We start from the raw sequence: 22741 nt of genomic DNA, 5'->3' as shown, positions 1-22741 counted from the left end.
TGATCCCCTCATAGACATACATGCAGGCAGGCCAAACACCAATGAACATAAAAAAAATTGAACATTGAAGCCAGGTGTGGTGGTACACACCTTTGATCTCAGAACCTGGGAGGCAGAGGCAGATTTCTTGAAGGTTGGACACCAGCCTGGTGTACACAGGGAGTTCCAGGACAGCCAGAGCTACATCGTGAGACCCTGTGTGTGTGTGTGTGTGTGTGTGTGGCGGGGGGGGGGGGGGGGGGGGAGGGACCGGAAAGCCATTTTCCCTTAAATGAATGGGGCACGTGTTACATTCTTTCATGTGACTCAGCTGAGTAAGCTAGCCGTGTGCAGAATTAATACTGTGGTCCTCTGAGTGGACATGCGTCCTAGCTACAGTCCCACTGACTGTGCCTTCACAGGAGTGAGCAGCCAAGTTCACCTCCCTTTTGCTCTAAAAAGAACCAAAATCAAAGCCAGGCTGGCTATCCTCAAGCCACGGTATATGAAAGTGGTCTTTTAACAGAACACACACAGTTGATGCCATCAACAGGAATTTATTCTTCTCTTACATAAAACCACAGCACTCTCAAGTGTTCTCAGCTCCACTTCCACTCAAGACTTCCTCGGATCCCTTTGTCCATCAACAACGCTTGTGGGAAGGTTGGGAAAAGGAAGATCTCCAAACAAACTCCCTTTCACTTGGTTTGTGGCAACGGCCGGCGTGTGTCCTTCATCCCCACAGACACTGCACACATCCGAACACACACTCCCCCCTCACACAATGTGCACCGAGTGACTCGGAGAGACTGGTCACGCGGCGCCCTCTGCGCAGGCACTGAGGCCCACAGCATGGCCCTGCGGGCCGGGCTCAAGGCGTTGGCGTGGCCCCATGCTAACGGCAGGTGCACCGAGTAGCGATCATGTCCTCGTACTCTTTGTAGGCAATGGAGCCGTCAGGTTCAATGGTCAACACGCTCAAGGGGCTGTACTTGCCGGGCACGCACGAAGGCCTGGGCACCGAGGGGTCCAGCTTCTCATAGATGATATTCTGGACCATGGTGTGCACGGGAGAGCCGTACCGGTGCCTGACGGCCCTGGGACAGTCCCCTTTACAGTACCTAGGGTTGTACCTGTGCGGGGCCACGATCCAGTTGTCCCACTTGAGCTGACTGAAACTCAGCCTGAAGTCGTGGAGTTCGCACTCGTTCTGGGGGAAGAGGAACTGTTTGAAATACTCGCTGAGATTGAAGGACGCGGTGAGGACCGGCTTCTTCGCCTCTGCGCCGGTGGCCTTCTGCCCTCGACGGTGCCGGGGAGACCTTTCCACCTCAGTTGCCTCCACCCTATGCTGGCCAGGACGAGGTGAAGGCCTCCAGGTGGAGTGGACGGAATGCCAGGAGTGATAGGCCTGCGCACTGGTGTCGTTGAGGTATAAAATGAGTGACGGGGGCACGGACAGAGGCACGTTGAACACACCATCCTCTGGGGCCTCATCTTTGGTGCACGTGAAGTTGACAGACAGGTGAATGCTTCTCTCGCTGGAGGCCACCAGGGGCTGGAGGAGGGAGGTCACATCCATCTCGATCCATCTGTGTTTCTTCAAGGTGAAGGAGTATGGCACTCTTGGGGGAGCCTTGCCGGAAGGCCTGGGCTCCTTTACCACAAGGTCCCACACGCAGGTCACAGTGGAGGAGGGAGCGGCTGAGTTCAGAGTGTAGAGCAAGACTGATTTAAGCAAGTGCTCCATGGCAGTGACCCGATCCAGGTTGAACAGCAGGTCCAATGTGGGTAGGGCTCCTGGGGAGAGAAGCCATCAGTGAGAAGTGCTTGCAGACTGGGGGGAGCAGGAGGTGAGATGGAGGAAGCAGTGCTTGACTGTAGGCAGTTTCCCTTCCCTCCCCTACTTCCTTAAGCCTCCAAAACAAAGAGGAGAGAGGAGCTAAGAATATAGAGGGTCTGGGGGTCTAACCCAGTGGCAGAGCGCTTGCCAGGCATGCACAAGAGCCTGGGCTCATGCCTTGAGTTGGGCGGGAAGGTCTGTTTTTGTAATATCATCGCTTTGGAGGCTAAGGCAGGAGGGTTGCCACCAGCCCCAGGTATGTAGTGAGACTGCTTCAAAAATACATACACACAAATACATGCAAACACACACACACAAATACACACAAGCCTATCCCAGTACTTGGGAGGTGAAGGCCATCTTTGGCTATACAGCAAGTTTGAGGCCAGCCTGAGTTTGTTAAAGGAAACTGACTCTTTCAAAAATCACCCAAGCCCACATGGAGTGGCTTGGAAGTCTTGGAAGATAGAGGCAAGAGGACCAGAAGTTCAACAGCCCCTTTGGCTATGGATTGAGTTCAAGGCCAGCCTGGGCTATAGGGGAATGTGGGCTGGTGGGCAGAACACAGTAAAGCTTGAGGACTTGAGATTGAGCCGCACGCAGGATCTACATGGTGGAAGAAGAGAGCCAAGTTCTGAAAGCTGTTCTCTGACCTCCACACGTGACCCTCGCCTCCAAGTCACACATGCAGATACATTTTATCTCCAGAAAAGTGAGAACAGCTTTGCTGGAGAAGAGAAGCAAGAGACAATCCTTACACCCTCCAGTTTCATACCCAACAGTCTGCTCCAAACACAGACAGCTGAGCATTTTCCTGGGTGGCATTTCCACCGACACAGCCAGGAGACCATGCAAAGCTGCCCTCACTAGGCCTGAAAGACATTCTAGGCCCGGATGAAGCAAGTCAATTGAGAACATTTGACGGCCGAGTTAATTTTTCCCTTGGTGATTGGAATCAAGCCGTGGCTGGAAGGCTGCTGCAGGGGGGAGGGAGCGGGCCTTAGAGCAGCCACAACGGCCCTGTACGGTTGTGCTCATGTTCTGACCGCCAGGAACTGGTGGCCAGGGTGTGTGTGTTGAGGGGGGTGTGGGGAGTTAACAGGCACACACTCTCCACGGAGCACCTATGGAGGTCAAGAGGCAACTTGTGGGAGCTGGCTTGTTTTAAAGCACAGCTCTTCCTTCTAACCAAACCATTCCCATCGTTGACTAACACATGAGGCTTGGTTTCTTTTTTTTGTTTGTTTCTCTGTTGTTGAGACAGGGTATCACTGTGGAGCCCTGGCTGGCCTGAACTCTGGAGACCCAGCTGGCCCTGAGCTCACAGAGCTCGTCCTGCCCCTGCCCCTGCCTCTTCAGGGCTGGAATTAAAGTCACATGTCACCACACCCCACTTGAGTTTTGTTTGGTTGGTACTGGAGGTCAAACTCCGGGCTTCCGGTACACTGAACATAAACTGTACCGCCTCCCGGCCAGACCATTTTCTTTATTAAAAAAAAGATGATGTACTGTGCCAGACGGAGACTGAAACTTTCCTCTTCCAGGAAAACAAACAGAGGGGGAAATATCCCATTTATCACACCTGCCACTGGCTCAAAGAAAGAGGTTTTAGGCGCAGTGCTAGGCCAATAGCTTGGTAGAATACAAAGAGATGCTAGCCACCTCTAGGACTTTCTTTGGCTGTTCAGGACACGAGTCTCTTTTCAGCCTTAATACATTGAGCTGGTGAGTTACCACAGGCCTATAATCCCAGCACTAGGGTGACCGAGGCAGGGCCGTCCTTGGAGAGTTTGAGGCCAGTCTGGACTGTCAAGTGAGACTGTCTCAAAATAAAAAAAAAGAAAAGGAGAAAAACGGAACAAAAACTCAAACAATATCATATTAGCTTCTTAACTGATGGTTTAAGCAAAAACAAACGAAACAGTGAAATCAGTGCTGGGTAAGGATGTAGTAGCAGAGGGCTTGGCTAGCATATGTGAGGCCCCTCCCCCCACCCACCATATGATCCTTGCACCGCCACACCAAAAAAGTAAAAAAAAACAAAACAAAAAAACAAACTTAAAAAGAAAAGTGCTAAAGTTTGTTTCAGTGTGGATACCGAGAATCATGCAAAATAAAATTCACATGGTGGTGTAAACCTGTATGATTCCGGTTCTCGAGGGTGCTGAGGCAGGAGGATGCAGAGTTTGGAGTGTAGCCCGTGTGACAGGGTAAAGCCAACAAGCCCAAAGCGTAGACTGGCTCCTTTCAGTAACAGAGGCGCCAAAGCTCCCCTTCTTCCTTCTGCTTAGGTGGATACTCTGTTTTTACCCACCTGCTGCCTCATTGCTGGGAGCCTGCTCCTGCTGGGCACGGGGGCTGAAGAGCCGGACAGTGTTGTAGAGGTGACTTCTGCTGGGTTTAGGGACCCCCTCCTTGGTAGCATATGTCTTGTAGAGCTTTTTCATGTAGTAGAGCGCTCTGGAGTCAGGCCGTGGCTTGGGGGTCTCACCACCCCTATCAGATAGGACCTTAAAGAGGGGAGGCAAGAGGCCCGGCCTCTCGGTCCCATCTACCGGCAGCAGCAAGGACCAGGGGTCTGCCTCAGACTCTAAATTTGTACTGGCTCTAGTCTGCGATTCTTGCCGAGAAGCCTGAGAGCTGAGGCTAGTAAGAAAACACAGCCAGGCAAAGCAGCAGAACCCCAACAGGAAGCTGCTGGGAAGTGCCATGGCCTAAGAGAACTAAGAAGGAACGCATCTCCCCGTGCCAGTCTTCTTTCTAAAGCCTGGGGCAGCCCTGGCATGGTCCTTAAATAAAGTTTAGGTGTGGGAGACAGCATCGTTTCTGTAATCAGGCCTCAAGGGTGCCTAGCTGGAAGTCATTTTTCCTCGGCTCTACAGCAGTCAGCTGCCAGCACGTCTTTGTCCAATTTGTTCTCATTAGACACAGATTTATCTACTTCCTTAGCTTTCTTTCCCCATTTCTCCCGAAGTTTACCTCCAACCCATCAAGTATCATTCCTCTGATGGACTAGTTATATGGCTGAAAACCCAAGAGAAACCCCAGGGATTTTAAACAGCACCTCTTAGGGCTGGAGATGCAACTGCAACCATGTTGGATTTTATTTTCTCTGTCGATTCATCCTCTCTCTCCACAGCTTCCACTTCCAGGTGCTTGGGATAACTGGTTACTTACTGCAGAGTGAGTTGGAGAGACAGAAAGTCACAACGGGTATGAACGTTCCAGAGTGATGTTGGGCTGTCCAGCCTGCCTGGCTGGCTTAGTGATATAAAGTTGGCACAGGACAACAGCTACTGGCTATGTGTGTGTTTGGAAAAGAGGAGCCAGGTGTGCTGGTGCGCGCCTTTGAGCCCAGCATTTAGGAGGCACAGGCAGGTGGATCCCTGTGAGTTCAAGGCCAGCCTGGTCTACATAGAGAGTTCTAGGATAGCCAGAGCTACACAATGCAGAGACCCTGTCTCAAAATAAAAAGAGGACATCACCTTTAACCTTGACGAATTAAAAAAAAAAAAAAACAAAAAAACAAAAAAAACCACTATCCTGGGGCTGGAGAGGCGATGGCTCAGAAGTTAAGAGTACCTGTTGCTCTTCCCAGAACAAACTGTGTGACCCATGACCATGTGTTACTCCATTTCCAGGGGATCCAACACCTTACTCTGGCATCTTTAGGAATGCAACACACCCAATATAAAATGAAAAGAAACAAATCTTAAAAAATAATATCTACCTGGAGTGACAAGACAGCACCTGCCACCAAGCCCAGTGACCAAAATTCAGTCCTAAAAACCTGAATTGAATCCCGGGAATTCATACTCCTACGGGCTGTGTTCCAACCTACACCCACATGTACCCCTAACCCTCACATACAAAATACATATCTTTAAAATGGAACGGAAAGCACAGTATTCTGATGCCCCTGGGTCCACAATTCATTTGACCACACTTTGATCGAAAAGTTTTGAGATATCTGCAAAGTGTTATTAAATAAACGTCTTTTTATTTTTTTTTAACCACCCACCCAGATGGCAGAAACCACGGCAGTATTTCAGTCCTTGACTAAAGGATTTGTGTTCCTGCCGTGGGGCTGACACCGGGCTAGATAATGCTTAAGGAAAACCAGGAGCAGGTGCGTCATGAAAGGAGGGGCTCCCTAGCACCCGTCAGCAGGAGACGATCTCTTGAGAGAAAGTCAACCCGCACTCATAACACAAGATACAAAATCATTTTGCGCAACAGCAGATTGATAAAACTCGAAAAACCCTTGCAAAACTGAAGCTGTCTGCCAAGCCGCCCCAGTTTGATTGCCAGATTATATACAGCCACCCATCCCATTCACAGGCACTGAAAAGAGCAGAAAGGTCGGTGGGTCCCACAGGGAAGTATCCGGAGAAGGCGCTTTGGAGAGTGGAAAGAGTCTGGGCTTGACGACGCCCCTAGCGCCTCCTGCCTGGTTTCCACCTCCACTATCCGCGTCTGGCAACTGCCAAGCGGAGAGCTGAGGACCTGTGGCTGAACTGGGAGAAACGTTTGTGTCACTTCTTGGATAAGTCAACAGCCGGCCAGTGCCTAGCTAGGCAGCGTTACCGAAACCCTAATTCGGTGTCCCTAACTTTGTACTGCGGCCCCCTTTTGTTTGCGGGGACAACACCTGGCGGAGGCTAAGGGACAGAGGAGCGCAAGTCCCTTTTCTGCCCTTTTCCAGAGAAACGTCCGGCACTGAGCGGAAAGGACCACGTCTCGGGAGGCCCATGCGCTCCTAAGCCCCTCGCGTTGCCATAAATCGCGCCCTATAACCCCATAGGCCCCGCCCCGTTTCCCAATAGGCCTGGACATCAGCGATGTCAACGCCTAAGCTCCCGGGGACGGGGGGGGGAGGGCCTTCTAAACCCCGCCCATTCCCCGTCAAGCCCCGCCCCCGCAGCAACATAAGCTTCGCCCACCCGTCTTCTGCGCTCCGGTACGACCCTCCTGCACCGGGCATCTGCAAGCCCCGCCCCTGCCCCCTAGTTTCCGGTCCACTCCGGCGCTCCGGGGAGGTCAGACCACGCCCACTCGGGTCAGCGGCTCCCTGCGTCTCCGCCCCCAGAGATGAAAGGAAACTGGTAGTTCCCGGAAATGACTTCACGACCGCCAGCTGGGCTTCCGCTCCTCCCGGAAGTGACGCGCGGAAGCCGGGCTCAGCGCCGCGGAGGTAGAGGTGACCCGGTGCTGAGGGCTGGTGTGGGGCGGTGGGAGCCCCTTGCGACACTGAGCCGCGCTCCTATCCTCCGACCTCAGGGCCGCCGCCACCATGGGCCGCGAGTTCGGGAACCTGGCGCGGGTGCGGCACGTGATCTCCTACAGCCTGTCGCCCTTTGAGCAGCGCGCCTTCCCCAACTACTTCAGCAAAGGCATCCCCAACATGCTGCGCCGCACTCGAGAGCGCATCCTGCGCGTGGCGCCGCGTGAGTGCGGGGCGGGCGTGGGGAGGGCCGCGCAACTTTCCTTCCACCGTCTTGGAGAGACGTGGAGTTGTTATCGAAACGACTGGCCTAAGGTCACTTGGTCGACTCCAACGTCTCCCTCAGGTCATCGCTGCCCATTATCAGCGATGAAATGCTGATGCAGTGTCTTGTGTTAGATATGCGGCCGGTTGTGCTGATGGTTTCATGGCATTGTGAATATACCGAGAACCCGTGGAAGGTACACTTGAGTTGGGTGGAGAGGCTGAGGCCCGATCAAGGCCAGCAAGGGCCATACAGTGAGAGCCTGTCTGAAAACAACAGAAGCACAGCGCTGGGGATGGCCCAGCAGTTAAAAGCACTTGTCGCTTTTTCAGAGGATCCGGGTTCTGTCCCCAGTACCCATGTGATGGTTGACGACCAGCTGTAACTCCAGTCCTAAGGGATCTGACAGTCTCTTTCATTACCTCAGCCACGGTCCGTACGCATGGTGCACAAACATGCATACTGGCGAATCACTCATAAAATGGCAAGCAAGGGCTGGGCATGCAGGCCTTTAATTAAAGCAGTCAGAAGGCAGATTTCTGAGTTCAAGGACAGTGAGGACTACACAGAGAAACACTGTCTCCAAAACCAAACGAAAAAGTTAAAAACTAGGGACAGTAGAACAGGCAGAGTTGTTTGAAAGTCAGAAATGAGGACTGAGAGCAGGACAGAGGTGGGTGAATGTCTTGTTTGAGGCCAGTAAGTCCTTGGGCCCTGGAGAGATGGCGCACTGCTTGTTGGTGGTTTGGGGTTTTATTTGTTTCTGAAACAGGGTTTCTCTGTGTAGCCTTGGCTGTCTTGGATTCACTTTGTAGACCGTGCTGGCCTCGGACTCACAGAGAACCATCTGCCTCTGCCTCCCAAGTGCTGGGATTACAGGCGTGTGCCACCAAGCTGGCTGGAACACTGGTTGTTGCAGAAGACCGGGGTTGGATTCCCAGCATCCGTATGGTGGTGTAACCACCATCCATAACTCCAGTTCCAGGGGGCCCTGCATCTCCCAGCCTCCAGGCCCTGCATGCCTATGGTGCGCAGCCGTGCAAACACACACAGTGCTCCTCAGCAAAATGACAAAATAAAATAACGTTTAAAAAGAAAGGAGCCAAGAGGTTATGTGCTCCGTGCACTCACAGCTGGCTCTCTTGAATCTTACAGCATTTGTGGCGGTCTACCTGATCTACACATGGGGAAACCAGGAGTTCGAGCGGTCCAAAAGGAAGGATCCAGCCATGTATGCAAACGACAAGTGAGCAGCATGCATCTGGATGACAGTTTCCTGCCTTTGAAAGACCGTTCTCCAGGAGAGGAGTCTACACTGTAGTGTCTTGAAGACAATAAACTACTTATGGTCTTTCCTTTGGTGACTTTGTTTGCCTCTTTGAGACAAGGTCTCACTGTGTGTCCCTGAATGGCCTGGATCTCCTAAGAAATCCGCCTGCCTCTGCCTCCTGAGTCACGGTTTTCACCGCCATACCTGGTCCACCTTTGTTTTGTTTTAAAAGCCGAGTTCTTAGTGTGACTGGTGATATTCAGGGTCATGGCGATTTTTTTTCTCAGCACAAGTTCTGAATGGGGTTTTGGGGTGGGTATGAGTGGCGTGGTCTCTAGAGTGCCAGCCCTTAACCCTCTGCTCCCATTATAACCATAAAGTCTAGTGATGACACCGTAATTAAGATGCCGGCTGTTCTTTCTAGACACGTCAATGACTTTTTAACTCACGGCAGCCTTTGAAGCAAACATTCTAATCCCTTTGCCCATGAAGAGCCACAGCTTAAGTACTTTGCCCAGAATCACATGACAGTGAGCCGGTCGAGCCAGGCACCAGTGTGCGCTCTCAGCACCAAGCGCTGCTGTCTTGCTCCCCAGGGAGGAAGGCCTGCCTTAGCCAGTGGGGTTTTAGCTTTGGAAGGAGGGCATGAGGCAGTCCCTTGGCTGTTACAGCAGGGGTCAGTGAGGGAACCATGTTCGGCTTTGTGTCATGGAGCCAATCCAACAGTGGCTTTTAGTCAATATGTGTACCACAAAGGCTTCAATGAAAAAGGTACACCACCTGCTCTAGAGCCTTCAGATGCCCTAATTTCTCTTCACCTGGAGATGATCGGGTGGGTGCAGTTGGCAGTCCTGGGCTGGCCCTGTCAATCAGCTAAGGGCACATGTTGCAGTCTGTCTGACTCTCAGACTTTTTGGCCTGTTGATTGCTAGTTATTGCCAAACGTTCTCGGAGCAAATTACTTCCAACAGGGCATCTGACTATGAGGTAGGATATGGGAAATGGCTGTCTGACGTAGCCTTGCACCCATGCCCTTAAAGCAGTGGTTCTCAACCTTTAGTAGAGCTCCTCATGTGACCCCCCCAACCATAAAATTACTTTTGTTGCCATTTCACGTCTGTAATTTCGCTATTATTATGAACTGTAAATATGTGTTTTCTGATGGCCTTAGGTGATTGCTGTGAAAGGGTCATTTGACTCCCAAAGGGGTTGAGAACCACTGCCTTAAACTGTCACATCTGGAGCTTTCAGTGTCCTATCTATAAAACACCAACCCAGAGTGCTTGGGCTAGCTAGGTGTGGTGGCACACATCTTTAATCCCATTACTCAGGCACTCAGGAGACAGGCAATCTGAGTTTGAGGGCAGTCTGGTCTCCAAAGCGAGTCCAGGTCAGCCAGGGATGTTAGAGAAAGCTGTCTCAAAAAACAAATGAGATGCAAGCAAGCAAGCAAGGAGGAAAATGAAAAACAAAGTACTTGTGTTGGCTGTAGTGAAATGGGTGGTCCCAGGGAAATTTTCAGGGCTGCACACCATCTCTGTCCTCATTTATTCCTGGGTCGTAAACTCGTATTTTAAGAGTTTCTAGAATCTGAATTAAGCTGCAGGTCCCAAGGAGGCAGAGGTACAGCTGTATCCATCTTGACTTTGGCCACACAAGCTCAGAAGAGCACCTTAAGTTTTCTTAGCCCACAGCAGGACATGAGCCTCTTGGTCTGACCTTTTAAAAATGTATAGATTGTGTGTGTGTGCGCCAATGCTGCAGTGTGCATGTGGAGGCCAGACCCTCGCCTTCCGTCTGTATCTCAATGGCAGGGATCACACTTGGGTGCCTGGCTTTAATGGCAAAAGCACCTTTACTGCAGAACCATCCCTCCGACCCACTGTGAACCAGCTGACGACCCTGCTGTAAGCGCTCTGATGTTCAGAGGTTCTGCTCATGGCTGAAACTGTTAAAGCTGTTTCAGACTGTCTCTCACAAGAGAGGCAGAGGTCTCCGCTGTGTGACAGGTGCCCAGTGACTCTGATGTAAGGACTGGAGCTACTTTAGGGACTTTTTTTTTTTTTTAAGGCTACTTAAAGAAAAAAGAATATAGTTTTATGTGCATTGGTGTTTTGCCTGCGTACATGTCTGCATGAGGGTGTAAGATTCCTGGAAGCAAAGCTACATACAGTTGTAAGCCGCCATGTGGGTGCTGGGAGTTGAAGATGGGTCCTTTGGGAAGGAGCCAGTAATCTTAACCACTGAGCCATCTTTCCCGCCTTAGGGACTTGCTCTATTTACAGAGATTCATAAAGGACAGTGTGAGTCAACTTCTCCCCACCAGTGTGTGTAGGCAAGAGGTTGACATCAGGCATCTTCCATCACTCTCCACTGTGTTTTTGTGAGACAAGGCACTGAACATCACAGATTCAGCTAGCCGAGCTGGTCAGTGAGCCCTAAGGATTCTCTCTCTGCTTCCCAGCACTAGGATTGCAGACATGCTGCCAACTCGTGGCTTGTCATGTGGGTGCTGGTGATCTGAACTTAGGTCCTCCTGTTTGTGTGGCTGGTACTTATCCAACTAAGCCATTTCCCTATCTCCATGAGTCAAGCCTTTTAAGGAAGGAACATCCTATGTCTCAGATACCCAGTCCTAAGATACAGCTGGCTCTTCCGTCTGCTGGGTTGCAACCATTTGCTCCATTTAACTCTGGAAAGGCCCATGCTCCTGCCCCACATGGCTCTCCCCTATGGGCTGCCATCTGGGGAAGGGAGCTCTCTTCACTCTGCCGGTACTGTAGTCAGGACATAGGCCTACAAATTATGGGCCCAGACACCTGCCAAAAAGCAAATACACTTTGACCCTTTGTTGAAATTTTACCTGGAAACATTTTTCCATTTCAAAGTCTTCCACCTTTTATTAGGCACCTCTTGCTCAGGTTCAACACAAAAAAGTGTCCAATTGCCGCCACATCTTAATGATCCCCTCTCCATCTGGAAGGCATTCTGACAGCTACCCAGCAGCCTTTACCCTTTCTCCTGTTTCCTTCCAGCACTTTTCTCTGAACGGTCCCTGGGGGTTGTACCTGGAATGAGCAAGCTCCCGCCAGCAAACCTGTTTCCCTCTCTCTCCTTGTAAATTAATTATTTGAATCCCAACAATGTGCCCATGAGGTCCCAAACCTACGCTCATCTCACTGTCCGAGCAAAGACTAAAGCTGAAGAGGAGAAAGGCTGGCCTGTGGTCAGAAGGTCAGCGTACTTAGCAGCCTGCAGCTTCTGTCTCCCAGCCGACAGTTCTTGTCTTACAGCTGAAACTAGGGCAGCTGAGGCCCATGAGGAAGGACCTTGGAGCTCTTCATTCATTTAGCAACATCCTTGATAGGAGAAAACAGACAGATTGTTTAAATTTCAGGTACAGTGTAGTTCTCCACAGCAAAGATACACAATGGCTGTGAGTAATGGGTGTCAATTCTGCTAAGGGCTTCCATGCTAAAGTTTGAGGGGTGCTCCTTTTATTTACTTATTTATTTTTGTGCTAGGGATTGAATTCTGAGCCTTGCACATGATAGGCAAATACCTGACCCCTGGGCTACATCCCTAGCTTCCACATTTCCTTTAAACACCACAGGCTTTGTTTAGGTGTTGAATAACTTGTCCCTATCACGTCATTCCTTGAGAAGGGCTGGCCTGCAGATGGCTTCAATCTGGGGGCCTTGGGCCATGTTGCACCCATGGGGCTGAATGATCTTTTCCTGTGCACAGGGCATGGGCTTCAGGCGCTTTCCCTTGGCTGGGCTACGTTGAACTTTAGAGACTACACAAAAGGTTACTTTGATTTTGCTCAGGGCATAGGAAGGCAGGAATGGAAGGAGGGGGGGGGACACCCATCTTCTGGATGAGCTGCATGCCTGAGCACCGGTGAAAGGAGAGGCTGGCCCCGAGCCCACAGACCTAACTCATTCTAGGACATCACGTTGTTCAGCCTCGCTTATCTAATCACATCTGTGTTCTTACTCAATGTTCACTGGGTCATGGCATAGCCTCTCCTCATCTCTGCAGAAGTTCCCATTTAGTTTTCTACTTGAGGTCATTTATGGAGAGGGAGGGGGTGACTGACTAGTCCCGAGTGGGTTGTGTTTAGTAGTCCCATCTACTCAGCAACTTTTTTTTTTTTTTTTTTTTTTTTGAGACAGGGTTTCTCTGTCTGTGTAGCCCTGACTGTCCTGGAACTCACTATGTACACCAGGCTGACCTTGAACCTGGGACCTGGGGGACCCACCTGCCTGTGCCTCCCAAGTGCTGGGATTAAAGGCGAGCTCCACCAGAGTCTGGCTTTACTCAGACTCCTATGGTATGGAGTTCCCTGCCAGCATCCCCCCCCCCCTTTTTTTTTTTTAAGCAGAGGACTGGAATCAGGGCAGACAGATCTTTGGAGTTAAATCCCACCCACTCCAGCTCCGAAGTCTATCACACTTCTCCCTTGGCAAGGAGTGACCTTAGTTTTGGTTGACTGGTGACCGGCCACACTGCTACCTTCGGCACTGTAACAGTTCCTCCATTTTAGCTAGGGACAAAGAAACAAAAACAGGCTCTTGTCCAAATGTCCAGTCATGAAGCATGAGAAGAGCCTTGGGAAGGGTTGTTATCGGTGAGATAGTGGATCAGGGAGAGAAAACTTACTTCCAACTTTTTTTTGTGCTTTCTTATGGGCTTATGGAGATCTAAATTCCTATGCATGACTTCCGATTCACCTTCCCCCATCCAATGTATTAAACCTCCAATGGCTGAGCACGGTGGGTCACTTCCGAGACCACGGCAGGACTGTGAAATTGGGTCGGCCTGGTCTATGTGGTAAGAGATTCTCAGAATCAAAGGTCTTGTCCCTTTGATAACTGGTCACATTCGGTACAATCAAGTGTCAATCTAAGAACCTACAGGGACTCATTCCTACTAAGACCAATGTTTGGGCTTCAGCCTCACTCAACATCTGCTGCACGGAGCCCTAACGGCTGAGGATGAAGCCCACCATTTATCTGGTAGTGTCAGTCCACAAGCTGTAATGACACTGACTTCAGAGTTCTAGCTGCTTCCTCAACTCAAAAACAAAAGCCTAAGGAAAGGTACAGTTTTAATTCTGCACAGCCAGAGCTGCACTGGAAGGCAGTGCAGACTGCTAGAACGAGAGCCCCTCCTGAATGGGCGCCCTGGGATACTGTAAACCGTCTATGTAGCCTCCCACAGAAGGAATAGAAGGCCATATCCAGCTGCCGGTACACAACAGGACAGTGGGTTTTGCCTAGAAAAGGTCAGAGGTCAACATTACTTCTGAAGACTTTATTAGAATCCTATTTTGATTATAACCGTCTCACTGAGGTATTTTAGGATATATTCTTGGTTCTGGGAATTGAACCCAGGACATCACACATGCTTCCTCTGTTACATTCCCGGGCTGCTGAGCTATGTTAAAAGTATGGCCAGGTTCCTGGTCTCCTCATGGATTCATGTGGCTGTCAGAAGGAGGGCAGGACAATGCTGATTCCTGATAAGATGGGTATAAGGGTCCAGACAAGCAACACCATCAAAGTCCAGATGAGGGATCAGTCAGTGCAATGTGCCTGAAGTGCAGCCCTTGAGTACATTCCTTGGGTACACATTAACTCACTGAATCGATCCTGATTACAAACAGACTTTGCCCCTATCTTCTATCTTAGCTGGCAACCAGGAGAAAGGCAGATAGGTGTCAGCCTATAAAAGGAAACAAGAACTGGCCCCTGGCTTTCAGGCTCCAACATCTTCCTTCTGCCAATATGTTACAGCTCAAACTCTTTGCAGTGCTCCTGGCTTGCTTGCTGCTGTTGGGCCAGGTAAGAAAAGAAACAGTAGAGGCAGTGGAATTCAGAGTCAGTCTGAGTTCTGAGAAATGCAGGTCAAGCTCCTGCAACCTGAAAATGGCCCCTTTTCTACGGGTGGTGCTTCTCCACCTTCTCCCTCCAACAAAGGGAATACGCCTTTGTTCTGTAGGTCAGTGGCTCCCCAGTACCAGAGCTGAGTCCAGCGAAGAGAGCCCGGAGAATGACCCCGTTTTGGAGAGGGGTTTCCCTCAGGCCCATTGGTGCATCGTGCCGGGATGATTCGGAGTGTACCACAAGACTGTGCAGGTATTTGACAAACCTGGGTCAGGGTGGATCAGAGTGCCTGGGAAAGCTGCAAGGCGTGCTAGCAGAAATCACAGAGACCCGAGGGCCAAGCTGAGGCGGTGTGTGTGTGTATGGAGCTGCAAGCTCTAGGGAGAAGAGTTTCTTGATAGCCAAGAACCATCTAGATCCGTAACACTGGGCAGACAAAACAAGGAATAGCGGAGGCAGCAGAGGTGGCCACTTTAGGTCTACATCTAATCTTAATCACTTTTTCTTTCTTCCCCCATTAGAAAAAGACGCTGTTCCCTAAGTGTGGCTCAGGAGTGATGTTCATACCAGGGGAAGAGTCACCTCCAACAGTTGCATGGAATATTGGTTAACTACATCTTAGCTGGAGATACTAAAGCGAAGCAGTCTTGTGTTTTTAATATTTAAAGACAGATACTTGCTTTAAACTGGTCTCCATTTCTTCTTAGAATGTTGTTGATTTGTATATAAACTAAGTTTGTCAGAGTTTATTTTTCTAGAAAAACTATTAAATGTCTCAAATCTAAATTCTGGCAGTCTGGAATTGACCCTTGACTGAGTCACTTCAAACCTTACAGGAAACAGCACTGTCTGAAGGGTGGCGCAGTTCCACCTGGGGGGCGTGAATACCACTCTTCAAAGACTCCCATACTGAGCAAGCATGAGAGCAGGCAGCACATAAGCTTACAATGGTCAGCTCTGGCAGATCCAAACTTGTGGCTCTTTCCTCGGCAAGGAGCTCTTCAGGCTGGCACGTGCCACCTGAGGACACACGCAAGTTTATCTAACTGTGAACATAAAACAGAAATTTCAGAGAGGCTGATTTAAAAAAAAAACAAACAATAAGCTGGGCATGGTGGCACATTGCCTTTAATCCCAGTACCAGGGAGGTGGAGGAGGAGGCAGAGACAGTGGCAGAGGTAGAGAGGCAGGCAGAACTCTGTAGGTTCAAGGCCAGCCAGGTCTATATAGTGAGTTCCACACTGGGCAGGGCTACAGTGAGACCCTGTCTCAGAAAAACAAAAACAAACAATAAATAGTAAAAATAAGTAGTAAAAATAAATAATAGCCTATACCTTAAGACCATCAAAAAGGGATTGATGATTTCTGTTGGTACAGGACAATTGAGATACACGGACAAGGACCCATGGCCATTAAGTTTTTTTAAAAAAAATTTAGATGCATTTTATGTGCATTGGTATTTTGTCTGCATTCATGTCTGTGGGAGAGTATCGGATCCCCTGGATCACAGACAGCTGTGAGCCGCCATGTGGGTGCTGGCAGTTGAACCCGGGTCCTCTGGAAGAGCAGTCAATGCCTTTAACCACTAGGTCACCTATCCAGCCCCAAGTCCAAAATGAGACCTGTGCTGGCCAGACCCGACCTTTGCAGCACAAATAAGATGCAAAGGAGCAGGTACAAGAAATGGCCACAGTAGGGTCTGAAGAAGGGAGAACGCAGTGCATATAAACATCATACAGAAAAGCTATCTGATATTTATTAAACTTAGTTTCTCCAGCTATGGTTTGGCATTATACAAAGCATTATAATGACACAGAGTTAAAAAGAGTTTACAAATTGAAATGTGATACCCTTGTCTCCAAATATTTTAATCGCCATAAATTTGTTTAAAAATACACATTAAACGCATGTTTGACACTCTAAACTTTCTATAATCTCAATACCACAAAATACATATAATATACTATACAGATGTGGAAAATCTAGTTAGTATATAATACTTTGCTCACCATTAACAGCTTATTATGTGAAATGCACATACTGACTTAGAAATTCTAGCTTTTGAGCCCCAAAGTACCTCTGAATTTTAATGTATTGCAACAAATAAAAATCACAGTATATAACTGAAATTTTGGTTGAAAGTGTCAGATGCCTAAATATTTTGGATAAAAAAAACATAACACAAAGATTCAATCATGTACAAAATAATGGCCTCCCTCCTATGAGCAACAGCACCTTTCTGAAGAGTCACCAGGCCTGTACTGTATCAACCATCTTAACTGCCCCTCCAAAACCCTCCCCAAATATCAAACCATTATTTACCAAATGATTTTAATTTCAAATAAAAAGATCATCAATAAATATATAAGCATTTCCATCCTCCATATATAAAATTTCTCAAAATCATTCAAAACGGAGGCTAAGTAGAAATTTCCCTAACTGTGCTTACCAACCCGGTGTCTCACCCTCAAGTGGGCCTTCACAGGCCCCACCCCCACCCCAGCACTGTTGAATGCTCATGTCACTGACGTGCCAAGTGTGAGCATAATGGGGACACCTTTGAGTCAGCAACAAGCTCAACAATATGGACGCCATGGCACTGGTTTGAAAGGCAGCACCTCCAAATTGACGTCTTCCAAAGAGGTACAGAACAGGCAGAGAGCCCCAGCGGCTAAAAGCTGAGAAGAAACCTAATACAGAAGCAGCGCGGTCTAAACCAAGTACTATTGGGATTTCTGAGCTTGTCCATGCTCATCTGAGAGCTTCCTCTGTGTTTAAGGATGATGATCTCTGCTTAGCTGAGCAATGGCAGCAAGGAGAGAGGCGCATGCAGATAGTTCTGAAAGTCAACTTCTTAAATATTGGCAATTTAAGCTGCTGAAACTCTGACTAGTAGAGACTTCACCTGAACACCTTGTTCTAAATTCCATTTACAAGAGAGGTGTAGCTTCTATTCCCATCCCTGCTCTAGAGGCAGCAGGTTCTTTTTAGTAAAAGCCAGGGCTCATGCAGACGGGAATCCCACAGACCGGCAGCCTCTTCCTCCACTTTGCTTTTCTCAGCAGGGTCTCTGTGTGCTGCACGCTGGTCTCAAACCGACAGCCCAAGTGCTAGAATTAAAGCCTGCACCGCTACACTTGCTTCACCAAGTAACTCTCAAACGTATTTAGTTTTTAGAGAGTGGCTCTCGGTGGCTCAAGCTCTCTACCTAGCAAAGGGTGACCTCTGCCTCAGACCAGAGCTCCTGGCCTTCTCCAATCTTAAGGACTTGTTACTTGCTGGCTTGGTTTTAGGGTCTGAAAAGTTGAAGCCGAACGTCTCCACTGGTAAGCATGTAAAAGGTACATTCACAAATGTGACAACTGGCCTCTTCAGGGATCTTCCCAGATGTTTATTACCTTTTCTACTGATTTTACCCACAGCAACACTCGGTGGGCAATGTTACTGGAAAAGAAGTCTGCCTCTCCAACTGAGATGTGAAACTGACTGGGACTTGTGTTTCAAATCCTAGAGGAGCATGAGTCACAGGGATCTGGATCTGAACAAGGTGCTCCAGCTCTCCAAGTCACTTAGCTTTAGTCTAAAACCACTACACCCGCCTAAAACAGTTATCCTCAGTAGATGTCCTTGGGACCCAGACACCTACAGACGCCTATAAATCAAAATACACAATGAAGCCATTTTGTTCAATTAGCTATTGGAAAATTAAAATCTTCCCACCCTGTGAGAGCCCTATTACACTACAGAAGGGCTCAAATATATTTCAAAAGTTAATTTACTACAAATCATAGTAATTAAGCTTTAACAATCTAAAGGAATACACACTGCACGCTCGAATGTTAACATTCAAGGTGCCAAGAACAAAGTGTCTTTGATCAATTTAATAAATAATGTGGAAATAGTTGCACTAAGCTAAAATACTAACCACACACATTTTTGACAAACTAATTCCATGTTTCATACATACATACGTACATATATATATAAAGTGTGTATGTGTACATCATTTCAAGATCCGAAGCTGCATGCCCTCACACCTACAAGAGTGCACAGCATCCCCTTCTCAACGAGCTAGGCATCACCCGATCGCGCTATCGCTGCTTGCACTACAGACTCTGAGCACCAGCCTCAGCTAGTGTGCCTACTCCTGACAAGAGCCTTTGTAGGCTCTGGCTACATAACACAAGCTCACGCATTAAATGTCAATGTACCAAGGTTTCAGCTATTGAATACAAACGATGCTGTCTAAGCTAGCTGAGTAAACCTTTAATGAAAAGAAATGAAGAACAATTTAAAAACAAACGAACACAAAATCAATAGCTACTCTAAAGTCACAAGTGTGACATTCAAAGTGCAGCCCAGATGCCTATAAATCCCTAGTGAACGAGTTTCCCAGAAAAACAGGCAAGTGTGGATGTGTGCATGCGGTACTCTGAATTGCTTTTCGATTGGAGAATTAAATCAGTAGTGGTCAATTTTCTCCCTTCAGCAGCTGTATCTTTGAATTTATTTGAAGCACGCATGGATAATAAAGTGACTTCATAGCTTCTTGCCCAGAAAAAGGTGCCACTGAGCAAGGAAAGGGCTGGGTGCTCTCCAGCCAGAATGGGCTAGGCTGTGTAATCTTGAATGCCTGGAGGGGAGTGCCCCCACGGCCCAGCCTCTCCCAGGCAGGACTACTGTGACAGCTCCATCACTGCAATAGTGTGGGCTCCTGTCCAGAGAGTCCAATGGTGCACGCTGCTGCCTCCTGGCATAGAAATGTCATCTTAAGAGCAGTGAACTGAGTATTAAGGATAGTTGCTATTTCTATTAATAACTATACAGTGAATACAAGTTTCAGACTAAGTTTGTGGCCACTTGTCAAATCAGCTTTAAATGGCTAAAAAACACTGAGGGCACCTACTCAGAGGGGAGGAATGATCACTTGTAAAGGAGTCCAAGGTATGTGCTGGACATGACTGAAACAGAACAGAGAAGAGACACAAAGAGAGTGCATTCTCCCACACTAGGACAGCAAGAATTCAGTCACTTAGGATTGGATTTTGATCCATTGCCCATTTCCACCAGGTGGGGAAAATCCTCCACAATGAAAGGCTTAACAATTTCATTCTTCGAGAACTGACAGTTTTAAAGAGAAAATATCTCAAAGCAGCACCATGATCACGTAGAAGTCTCTGCTTTTAACATGACATCAGAATCACTCTAGAGTGTACTGGCTGCCTTGCAGCACACACAGACCAGAGTTGGACAGCAGAACCCAGCAGTGTAGCTGTTGAAGGCTAAAAGCCTAGAGGCCGCTTGTTCTAAGACCTCCCTGAAATTAAGGAGCCAGAGTGAGAGAAGAGAGGCAAGGACTGGGCACACAGCTGTTAGACCACGTAAGTTACGAGCACAAGAGAGGAAACGACGGCCTCTGAAGAAAAAGCACTCCTTAAGCACAGTACGACTAAATTAGAAAGGGACAGAGGCAATTTCTCCAAGGGGAAAATGTTAAATTCAGCGTAAGTGTAGATATTAACCCTAAACAGTATGTAAAAATAATGAGGTACAAAGCAGTTAAGCTCTGTAAATATGAGACTGCAGGACAAAGTTCACTCTCTTCAAAAATAGGTGGTAAAACAGACTAAAGAGAGGGTTTGCGACACCACTAGATGTGAAGATTCTCTATCTCTCTTTCCCTTTCCCATTTCAAGTCTGAACAATCATCTGCTGATAATAGGGATTTTTTTCTCCCTAACTGGATGGATTTTTGGAATGAGAAGGAAAAGCCATTTTTTTTTTTTTTGAAGCAGCATTATATCCAATTGATTATACTAAGTCAGGTACCAAAGCACTAGCTTTTCTGAAGGAATCTATCGTAAATATGACTCTAAAGGAAGATTTAAAATCAAAGAGAATTTAAAATTATTATTGTAGAGGACCAACCATGCATGGCTAATCTGGTCCCAGCGTAAAACTTTATCTGTAAACAATCCATAGAGTTATCATTTAAAGTTAAGATTTAAGGCACACCAGACATGACGGGGTCACTAAAAAGTATAGAGGAAGAGAGACATTCCTCTCCCTTCACTGCTACACGCACCTTGTCGGGAACAGTAGTTTGATAAGGAATTGTTACAGAGCTGGCTTCCTAAGCACTATCTCTATTATTTCCCCCTTTCCAAGAGAGCTCATATTGAGCCACGTTAGGTACTTTTCTAGTATGAATTTTCTTTCTTATTTCTTTTAATGTGACAAGGGATCATGTAGTCCAGGCTAGCCCTAAACTTACTGTCTAGCTCTATGTAGCTTGAGGATGGTCTTGAACCCCTGATCCTCCTGTCACCACTCCCCAGTGATGGAATTACAGGCATGCACAAACATGCCCAGCTGCTACTGCGGGTTTTCTGATTCTGTCAGAAGCATACATCATTGCTGAGGATCTTTGGAAAGAGAAATTCATCACCTCCACTTTAGACATTGGGACACCCCCTTTCAAGTTCCAGTTACTGCATGGTCATCTCCGAGCATCACAATCTCTCCACCATAGAGGACATCTGCAGACTTGAACCCTCAAGTATTATCAAAGAACAAAGGCTGCAACCTTCAGAAACTGGATCACTGTTTTAGGAGTAACTTACTCTGCTTCAATTAAGTGTCAAATGAGTAAAACAAAAAAGCGTGTAAGGTTTGAATAAACTCAGAGTTTAAGATTGTCCTTTATGAAGCCATCCAGTCTGCCGTGCTTCCCCGGCAAGCCTGTCTGCTTTTCTGTAATGCATCAGATGCAACGTAGTCACCTTGTGATTGCTAGTGTTACTAACACACTCACAGCTTTGAAATAATGCATACCAAACCAGACCCACTCCATTTTTGCACCCATGTAGAATGCCATCTTCTCATGTTTAAGCAACTTTTCACATGTGAAAGAGCATCCTCAATACAAGCATAAATCCCACAATAATAAAACTGAAGTAAGACTTGAAATAACATCAGGTAAGTAGCTATAGAAAGAAAAGGTCCTGTCTTAGACAAGCCCACTATTATCTTAGAAGACATTAAGTAACACAGCTCCCAAAATATATAAATTAAATGCCTACATTAAATTTATGCTAAATATTCAACAGAATAAATCTATAGGCAAAAATAACTAAGTTTTAAACAAGTTCCAATGTGGGAACTTCAAAAAAAAAAAAAAAGAAAATAAATAGAATTTTACTTGATTATTTATGAACTGTAACTGGAATTCCAATTACTGAAACCATCTTGCTGATGTACTTCAGGTTTAGAAGCATTTAAATACTTGTTACATTGGGAATATTGGAAGGGTCAAAATTGATTTGATGGCTTTGGGTTATTAGAAATAACATAAACCAAAGAGGAGAAAACCATTTCTCATTCTTAGCGTCGACTAGGTGGTGTGTTATGGCAGTTTTCCTTTGTGATGTGACACAGTGTTGTGGAGAAATTAGAGGCAACGAGAATATGTTCAGTTCAAGATATCAACTTGGCATCCTGCCGAAGCCAATGTAGTCCCTGCCGGGTGTAACGAGCCAGATCTGTCATGATGCTTGCATTAAAGATGAGAGGGCCCATCACTTTGTCCAATTCAGAGAAGAATTCTAGAAAATTAAAAACATTCAGTAAGTATCACACTTTTATTAAATCACTGATTTTCTATAAAATAGCATGCCTCCCACACTGAAGGCCTCCACAGTCTCTCAAGCTCCTGAAGTCATACATCAGCTTAAACAGAATGCACAACAATGAGTTCCAAGATGAGTACCACTGCTCCTACACATTACAAGTGGCATGCGTGCAGTGCCCCTCTGGATTAGGCAAAGCACTCTCTATGTGCTATTTATAGGCAAGAACTAAGCAGTAGGGCTGAAGAAATGGTTCAGAGCGCTCGCTCCTCTTCCACAAGACCCCGGTTCAATTCCCAGCATCCACATATCAGCTCATAACTTTCTGTAACTCCAGTTCTAGGGGAATCCAACACCCTCAGAGATACATGCAAGCAAAACACCAATGCACCTAAAATAAAATAAAAAAAATCATTAAAAAAAGGAAGTAGTATAAAGGAGGAAACAGTATTTCTTGTTTCCCATACTAGCTCCTGTGCAGCTCCACACATCTACAGCCAACCTTTCCGCCATTATCAGTTGCCATGCACTGATAAATCCCTTCTTTGTCAGTGATGAAACTAAAAGGGTTCTTCCTAAGTCAACAACAACAAAGGCTCTATAGCAGGATGGCATAAATGGGAAGGAGGACAGTATCTTAG

At 47.5% G+C, this 22741-nt stretch overlaps 4 protein-coding genes across 5 annotated transcripts in view; 2 read left to right on the top strand and 2 right to left on the bottom strand.

Moving 5' to 3' along the window:
- Positions 1-874: 874 nt before the first annotated feature.
- Positions 875-4533, bottom strand: Gdf9 (growth differentiation factor 9). The gene is made up of 2 exons (XM_055602890.1): positions 4137-4533; positions 875-1779 (listed from the first exon to the last, which is right to left on the bottom strand). The coding sequence occupies exons 1-2, from the start codon at positions 4531-4533 to the stop codon at positions 875-877; spliced, it is 1302 nt and encodes a 433-aa protein (XP_055458865.1).
- A 2399-nt stretch (positions 4534-6932) lies between these two features.
- LOC129673177 (cytochrome b-c1 complex subunit 8) lies at positions 6933-8666 on the top strand. Its single transcript, XM_055602889.1, has 3 exons — positions 6933-7016; positions 7103-7269; positions 8467-8666. Exons 2-3 carry the CDS (start codon positions 7116-7118, stop codon positions 8559-8561), a joined length of 249 nt encoding a protein of 82 aa, XP_055458864.1. The 5' UTR covers positions 6933-7016; positions 7103-7115; the 3' UTR covers positions 8562-8666.
- A 5664-nt stretch (positions 8667-14330) lies between these two features.
- Positions 14331-15258, top strand: Leap2 (liver enriched antimicrobial peptide 2). The gene is made up of 3 exons (XM_055602728.1): positions 14331-14430; positions 14588-14724; positions 14994-15258. The coding sequence occupies exons 1-3, from the start codon at positions 14374-14376 to the stop codon at positions 15028-15030; spliced, it is 231 nt and encodes a 76-aa protein (XP_055458703.1). The 5' UTR covers positions 14331-14373; the 3' UTR covers positions 15031-15258.
- Positions 15259-16206: 948 nt separating this feature from the next.
- Aff4 (ALF transcription elongation factor 4) overlaps positions 16207-22741 on the bottom strand; it is a 77714-nt gene continuing 71179 nt past the window's right edge. For both annotated transcript variants that reach the window (XM_055602725.1, XM_055602726.1), the window contains one exon: positions 16207-22076. In XM_055602725.1, the coding sequence (XP_055458700.1) occupies positions 21949-22076 (128 nt within the window). In that variant the 3' untranslated portion in view covers positions 16207-21948. The remainder of the gene's footprint in view (positions 22077-22741) is intronic.

Source organism: Psammomys obesus, unplaced genomic scaffold, assembly GCF_907164565.1.
Source record: "Psammomys obesus unplaced genomic scaffold, mPsaObe1.curated_primary_1811, whole genome shotgun sequence".
In the NCBI taxonomy this organism is placed as follows: domain Eukaryota; kingdom Metazoa; phylum Chordata; class Mammalia; order Rodentia; family Muridae; genus Psammomys; species Psammomys obesus.
The sequence above is the reverse complement of the archived record's forward strand: the minus strand, read 5'-3'. Positions and strand labels throughout refer to the sequence as shown.